We start from the raw sequence: 7,629 nt of genomic DNA, 5'->3' as shown, positions 1-7,629 counted from the left end.
CCTTGAATACTGTGTTCAGTTTTGGGCCCCTCACTACAAGAAAGATGTTGCGTTGCTGGAACATGTCCAGAGGAGAGCAACCAAGCTGGTGAGGGGCCTGGAACACAAGTCATACGAGGAGCGGCTGAGGGAACTGGGGTTATTTAGTCTGGAGAAGAGGAGGCTGAGGGGAGACCTGATCGCCCTCTATAACTACCGGAAAGGAGGCTGTAGTGAGGTGGGGGTCGGCCTCTTCTCCCTGGTAACAGATGATAGGACGAGGGGGAACGGTTTGAAGCTGCGCCAGGGCAGGTTTAGGCTAGACATTAGGAAAAACTTCTTCACCGAAAGGGTTGTCAGGCTCTGGAATGGGCTGCCCAGGGAGGTGGTAGAGTCCTTATCCCTGGCGGTATTTAAAAGAAGGTTAGATGAGGTGCTTAGGGATATGGTTTAGCGGTGGGATGGCAGGGTTAGGTTAAAGGTTGGACTCGATGATCCTAAAGGTCTTTTCCAACCAAAGTGATTCTATGATTCCATGATTCTATGATTCTATTTCTTTTTATACCTATCTTTTCTATTTTAGTCAGGTCATGTTTAAGTTACTCTGTGTATCAGTGAGAGAGGTGATCAGTCTTACAGTTGTAACTGTTATTTTCATAACAGTTTTTTCCACATTTTCCCTGATCATTGCAAAAGACCCTCTAGGTCATTTTTGCTTTTGACAGTTTCAAGAAGATAGATAAAGACATGGAAGAAGGGGGAAAAAGCAAAGAGAAACACAGACAGGGTATGAGTGGGGGAGTCCCTGGAAGACAGAAGATGAGGTTTTGATTCTTGAAGTAAAACTCATAAGCTGGAGAAAACTTGCAGATCAAGGCACTAACACTATTCAGGAATTGAAAGATAGATTAAGGGACAAATTAGAGCTCTACTTATGTTTTAGGAGGAGGAGGATTGATGGCCAGGGACTGCTGTCTGAAAATCCAAGCAAAGGATTAATATACTTGAGAATTAGCATTTGAAAAAAAAAGGGCAAGAGGATATAATCTGAAGTAAAGAACGCTGTCCTGGTTTCAGCTGGGACAGAGTTAATTTTCTTCCTAGTAGCTGGCACAGCATTGTGTTTTGGATTTAGTACTAGAAGAATGTTGACAACACACTGATGTTTTATTTTTTGCTAAGCAGGGCTTACACCAGCCAAGGACTTCTCAGCTTCCCCTGCTCTGCCAGGTGCACAAGAAGCTGGGAGGGGGCACAGCCAGGACAGCTGACCCCAACTGGCCCGAGGGCTATTCCATACCATACAACGTCATGCTTGGGGGGAATTGGCCAGGGGAGAGGGATCGCTGCTCAGGATGGGCTGGGCATCGGTCAGCGGGTGGTGAGCAATTGCGTTGTGCATCACTTGTTTTGTATATTCTGTATATTCTATTATTATTATTATTACTTTTTTTCCCCTCTACTTTTTTATTCAGCTGGCTTTATCTCAACCCATGAGTTTTACCTTTTTTTTTCTGATTCTCTCCCCCATCCCACTGAGAGAGCAGGGGAGTGAGAGAGTGGCTGTGTGGTGTTCAGCTGCCTGTCGGGTTAAAACACAACAGAAGCAAAAAAGGTTTGTGAGCAAGTTCTGTGCCAAATGTGACATGAACTAGGGGATAATTATCTGTTGGGAAAAGCCAGGGTCCCAGGGTCCGGAGAAAGAAAATAAACAGCTCCCCACTCCTTCCAGTTGGTGAAATCCTGTGTCCAAAATTTCCTAGATCACAGAAGATAGTGAGGGGAGAGAGGGAAGAGAGGAGTTGATGGAGCCTCCTACTCCTGAACCCTTCAAAACCTTAACACTGTTTCAACAGATATGTACTGTTTTCTTATGGTTTCCATCAGAAGACTTCAGTGACTACACTGAGTGGTAAGTAGAGGCTCACACCAAACTTGAGTGCATCTGCCAGTTCTCTTTCACTCTCCTTCACAAACGTTTTTGTTAGCACATGCCAGAGGTACTGATCTTCCTGTGGGAGCCAGCATTTGCATAGCTGAAACAACATCTCCCAAGAAATATGCATAGCAGGAATTCTTTATGGTGGCTATGATAAAAATGTTGCTTTGAAAAGGGCATCTAGTTTTGGGTCCCTCATCACTTGAAGCAGGCAGAACATTAATTATGGGAAAGGAGAGAACAGATTTTGTGGGATTAGTACCTGATAATTTTATGAATTACAGTCAGGAGGGTGCAGATAAGGGATTTCCAACTAGGTGATTCAAAATACTTCAGAATTAAGTAAGGTATGAGGGCATATGTCAGGCTGTGTGATTACACTTCAACCTGCTGGACTGTGAAATGGTAGGACATATGATGGCAAGTGGCCTAAAAAAAAGAAAAGTCATTGTCTGGGACATGTAACAGTTGGGGTTTTGCTAAATCCCATGCCTAAAAGCAGTATTTGTAGGTTCATGGGGAAGAGGATGCTTAATATCAAAACAGATTAAATGAATTTTTTTTTTTTATAAGCTCGAAAGGGAAGTAAAGAGAGTGAAGGACTGCAAGGGAAGGATGAGCAGGATGAACAGGATCTTCCCCGTAGTCCTGGTATTTCAATGCTGTAGACTTTGCCTAAGTGAAGTAGCATACTGCATCTCCAAGGGCTAGTACAGCTCTTTCAGAAGTGGGGAATCTTTCAGGGGTGACTTTTCTGGGCATGGTAGACTAGGAAATAGAAATTTCGTGCCAGTAAAGAGGAGGAAAAGACTTCCAGGGGGTGTTTAAAGCTGTGTTTGTGGACATTGCTGCACATTTCTGTGCAGCATAAACTGTAAAACCAAGGGATTACTAATACTGGAGAGTGTTTCTGGAGATCTTTCATCTACTTTGCATGTCATTAAGCTATGGCACAAGTTAAGCAATAGATAATTCAGGGGCAGCTCACTTGGGAATAAACAGAGAAGAGAGTCACGCCTTTTATGTATAGAAGTATCCTAAACAGAGGTAGGAATAATACAGGTCAAGATAGAAGAGTGCTTGTGGAGCTTCAGAAGCAGAACATCTGGGAATGCAATACCAAGGCAGAAGGAGTAGGACGCATAGAGTGGACACCCTGAAGGGAGCTTCTGTCTAGCATAGTCAGGGTCTTCAACAGAAGGGGGAAATATCTGTGAAGGCCTCAGCAGAAAACAGTACCTCGGAATCAGAGCAAATGACGTGCCAAAATGTGCTTGAAAATATCTCTTTAAGGGAACAGCAGTTGAATTTTAGCCAAAACAGGATGCGGTTTGACATTTACTCAAAAAAACATTTTTATAACGCATAAGCCTCTCTTACCACAACACCACCCCAACCTCTCAGGATGAGGCACAGGGTGCAGCTCTGTTCACTGTATTACAGTTGGACAGAAATAGTGACACATATGGGCCTTATGAAAGCTGGTGGGTTTTTTGTCTCACGTTATCACACAATCTTCTTGTTACTGAAGTCTACAGATGCGTTTTGCATGTGCAGCTGCTGTTTCTGTTGTGCTATGCACAAAAAACGAAAGACTTGTGGGTTTTGGGGAGTTGCTGACCTGTTTTTACAAATTAAAAAAAAAAAAAAAAATCTTTTTCTAGGTATCCCAAACCAGTAAAACAAGATGATATATATCATATACTTGTAGAAAAATTTTGATGTGAGGGGACTTCTGGAAATCTCTCAACCCAAATTCCTGTTCAAAACAGGGCTAACTCCAAAGCCAGATCACGTTGCTCAGAGCTTTGTCCTGGTGATTTCCAAATCTCTTCAAGGACAGAGATTTGACAAGCTCTCTGAGAAATCTGTTCCAGTGCAGAAGCACCCTCAAGAGGAAACATTTTTTTGTTATGTCTAATGAGAGTTTAACTTGCTGCAGTTTGTTCTTACTGGCTTCCACTATGCCCCTCTAAGACTCCAATGCTGTTTAGGCAGTTGGAGTCATGCAAATAGCCATTCTTCAGCCTGCTCCTCTCCAAGATGAACAAAACCAATTCCCTCAGCCTTTCCTCTTATGTTTCTGCTCCAGTCCCCTGATCACCTTAGTGACTCTCTACTTGACTCTCTACAATTTGTTGATATCTCTGTTGTACTGGGGCTGGAGTAGGGTGTGTGTGTGTACAGGCAATAGAGGTAGTATTCCAAATATAGCCTCACAAGTTCTTCAACATGCTAACTGCATTCTTGCTAATGTAACCAAAAATATAATTAGCCTTCATTGCTGAAAAGCCTTGCTGCTTACTCATGTTTAATTGCTTTTCTGCAAAGCTGCTCTGCTCAATAGCCAGCCAGTTGATATTTAAATGATGCAGATAAAGGTTTATTCACCTTTTCCCCAAGGGATGTGCCTGTAATCCAAGAACTCCTTTCCCAATGAAGAAATGCTGTGTAATAACCACAAATTGAAATTTTCCCTGTAAATTCAGTATGCTTATCCTGCATATGTGGTAATATAGATACTCCTTTGCCCTACAGCATTTACAATATAATTTGAAATAACTCAGACTGGGATAAGAATAATCTCAGAATGTGGATGCTGTGTCTGTAATTATGGAATGGTCCCATTCTACATCCTTTCTTTAAACCTTTTGAAGCCCCTCTGTCTGGAAAGAGATTATTATTTGTTTCAGAACTAACATATTATGCAGGTGACTTTTACACATCATAAAGACTTGCTTAGTGCTTTCTTGCTGTAGGACAATTCAGGACAATTTGTTTTATTATCATCATTGAATGCTTACACCAAAGAGTACCTCATGCTATGACTAATTGTCCTAGTTTCGGCTGGGATAGAGTTAATTTTCTTCATAGAAGCTAGCATAGTGCTGTGTTTTGGATTTAGTACTAGAAGAATGTTGATAACACACTGATGTTCTTAGTTGTTGCTAAGTAGTGCTCAGACTACTCAAGGACTTTTTGAGCTTCTCCTGCTCAGCCAGGTGCATAACAAGCTGGGAGGGAACACAGCTAGGACAGCTAACCCAAACTGACCAACGAGCTATTCCATACCATATAACGTCATGCTGGGGGGGGGGATTAGTTGGTCGGTCAGTTGCGGGGAGAGCGGGGACTGATTGCGGCTCAGGGAGTGATCGTGGCTTGGAACGGGCTGGGCATCAGTCGGCGAGTGGTGAGCAATTGTGTTGTGCATCGTTTGTTTTGTATATTCTGTATATTCTGTTACCAGTCTCATTATTACTATTATTGTTATTTTCTCTTATTAAACTGTCTTTATCTCAGCCCACGGCTCTAACCTTTTTTTTCCTTCCCGATTCTCTCCCCCATCCCACTGTGAGAGGGGGGAGTGAACGAGTGGCTGCATGGTGCTTAATTGCCAGCCGGGTTAAACCACAACACTAATTCCACTGCATCAATGACACTACCTGGGAGAATGGTGGTGCTGGAAAGGCACTGGTAGGTCTTCGTGTGTGAGACACAAGACTCTTCATGCCAAGTCTGAAATATTCCATGAGAGAGAGATTATATAGTAAATAAAATTACATTCACATCCTGCTTGTTCATCCCTTTACACTTTTTCTTCAAAATACGGATGCTCTCTCAAGCAGTGTTCATATTAGGGCTTAGCTCAAAGTCAGAGAGAACACTTTGAATGAGGAACATCACAAAGTCATCCAGGAGAAAAAAACCCTAAGAACTCATTCACAGAGAGAAGGAATAAACCAGATTAACATAGACTGTGTTGCTGCTTATTAGGCTGTGAAAGAGGGTTAAGTACAAGGCATGAAGACATAGATGTGACACATATAGTGGTATCATGAAGACACAGATGTGACACATATAGTGGTATGTGCTTCACTATGTAGCCAGGAGTAAACTGGACAATTAGAACAATTTCTGAATAAATGGAAAAATAAATACTGTTTTTCTTGAATGTGAATTTGTTCTAAGTTGCATGCTACTTTGTACTATGTCCCTTTCTTCTTTATATCCTCCATACACATGTAACTTTTCAGTACTGTGTCTATGCATTTGCAGACCATGCTGCTCTATTGTTATTTGAATCCAATCTGCGGCATATTACTTCTGTTTATCTTCTATTCTTACATCATCTGTTGTTTAGGTTCTATTGACAATCTTAGTTATACAGATTTCTTGTGATTAGGGTAACCTTTCCAAGTACAGTGAAATGCATTATCAAGCACTGCTTGATAATATTCAGAGAGGAATGAGAGTGCATATACAAGTCACTATCTTTAAAGTATTTCAGACCTAGACATACCTATATTTCAAGTAACTGTTCTGTGTCAGGTAAGAAAATGGTTTAAGGGATAATAATTTGTGGCTGTGTAGATTGCAGTTTCCATTTCCTTTCCTTATTGATTGTTCTGATGAGATAGCTAGAGAATAAAGGGCTGATCAGGAAAGAGGAGTTCAGCAATTAACCTGCATTTCAAAGACCTATTCTGCCTCTCTTGTTCCAACTCCTTGGCAACATATGCTTTGTCAATAGGCCTACATAACCTTTTCCTGTGCTGAGAGCAGCTCCCTTCTGAGGGAAGGTGCTGGAAAGAAGAGACGTTTATGTAAAGAAAGCAAGTGACTTTCAACTGTTGTGTCCAAACTGCTGGCACAGAAATAGACACCCGAATGGCTCATCTTCACAGATAAAATCTGCAAATAGAAATCTTCGAGGTTTGACCGGTTAGCTTTGTATCCATTGTGAATGTCACCCTCTTGCTCCAGATTTGCACCCACGGAATAGTAGAGCAATTGCAGCCCCTTCTCTGGCTGCTGCAGATACCAGGACATAAAATTGTGATTATCATTTTGACTGCACATCAGAAAGGCGTTCGCATCTTCTTTCAGTACAAGACTTGAGGTTTGGGTGATTTTAGCTCCTGTAAGACAAAACCAAACCAAAGCACAGTAAAACAAGTAAGATACATTCTCCCAGAGCAGAGCAGGTATCATGGCTCTACTGATGCCTTACTTGCTCCAAAGAAGTACATGGCCACACACAAAGCTGTCCACATCCTCATTTCTGCTTCAGTAGTCAGTGAGCATGCCCCTACAAGAGACTTATATAGGTCTGTTTCACATGTTTCTTTTAAACCAATAGCAGAGATCTCTGTAACAGCTAAATCTATGTTGAAAACGAAACTTTTTCCTGCAAGAAATTTCAAGCAAACACATTTTTTGGAGTGTATCATCTTTTGAAAACACACAGAAAGTTTCAAACTGACTCAGGTGGAATTTTTTTCTTATTCTATCAGACACAATATTGTCATATATGACAGTTGCCTTTTTATTTACCCTTATATGCTTTATTTTACCTTTGATATTTTGTTTCCAGAATACAACAGAAAATGTTTAGTGTAATCAAGTAAAGCAGGGGTTTTTTTTGTATTCGTGCTGGATTTCTTTTTTTCTGAGAAAAGAGCAAATGCAATAGATATGCTCAGACCTTAATTATTTTTCTTCCTTCATCTGTCATAGCCAGCACTTAAGATCTTGTTTTAGGAACAGCTTTATATGGGACCCTGTTGTAGCCTTAGCAAACTCCAACAGTGAAGGAAACTTGGGTTGTTCCTGAGGCAAACATCTAACTTCTTTTCCCTTAGTTGTCCCAGCAGTACCTGCACTAATTATAAACCAAATTTCCAGGATTCAGAGTGATATCACTGTCT

General features: G+C 41.3%; 1 gene segment (V, D, J or C); it reads right to left on the bottom strand.

Annotated features, from left to right (window-relative positions):
- Positions 1-6,454: 6,454 nt before the first annotated feature.
- Positions 6,455-6,981, bottom strand: LOC104126618. The segment is given in 2 exon segments: positions 6,455-6,840; positions 6,933-6,981. Coding segments are annotated over 2 exon segments (435 nt in total).
- Positions 6,982-7,629: the final 648 nt, after the last annotated feature.

This window comes from Egretta garzetta, unplaced genomic scaffold (genome assembly GCF_000687185.1).
Source record: "Egretta garzetta isolate BGI_Z169 unplaced genomic scaffold, ASM68718v1 scaffold85, whole genome shotgun sequence".
Classification (NCBI taxonomy): domain Eukaryota; kingdom Metazoa; phylum Chordata; class Aves; order Pelecaniformes; family Ardeidae; genus Egretta; species Egretta garzetta.
The sequence above is the reverse complement of the archived record's forward strand: the minus strand, read 5'-3'. Positions and strand labels throughout refer to the sequence as shown.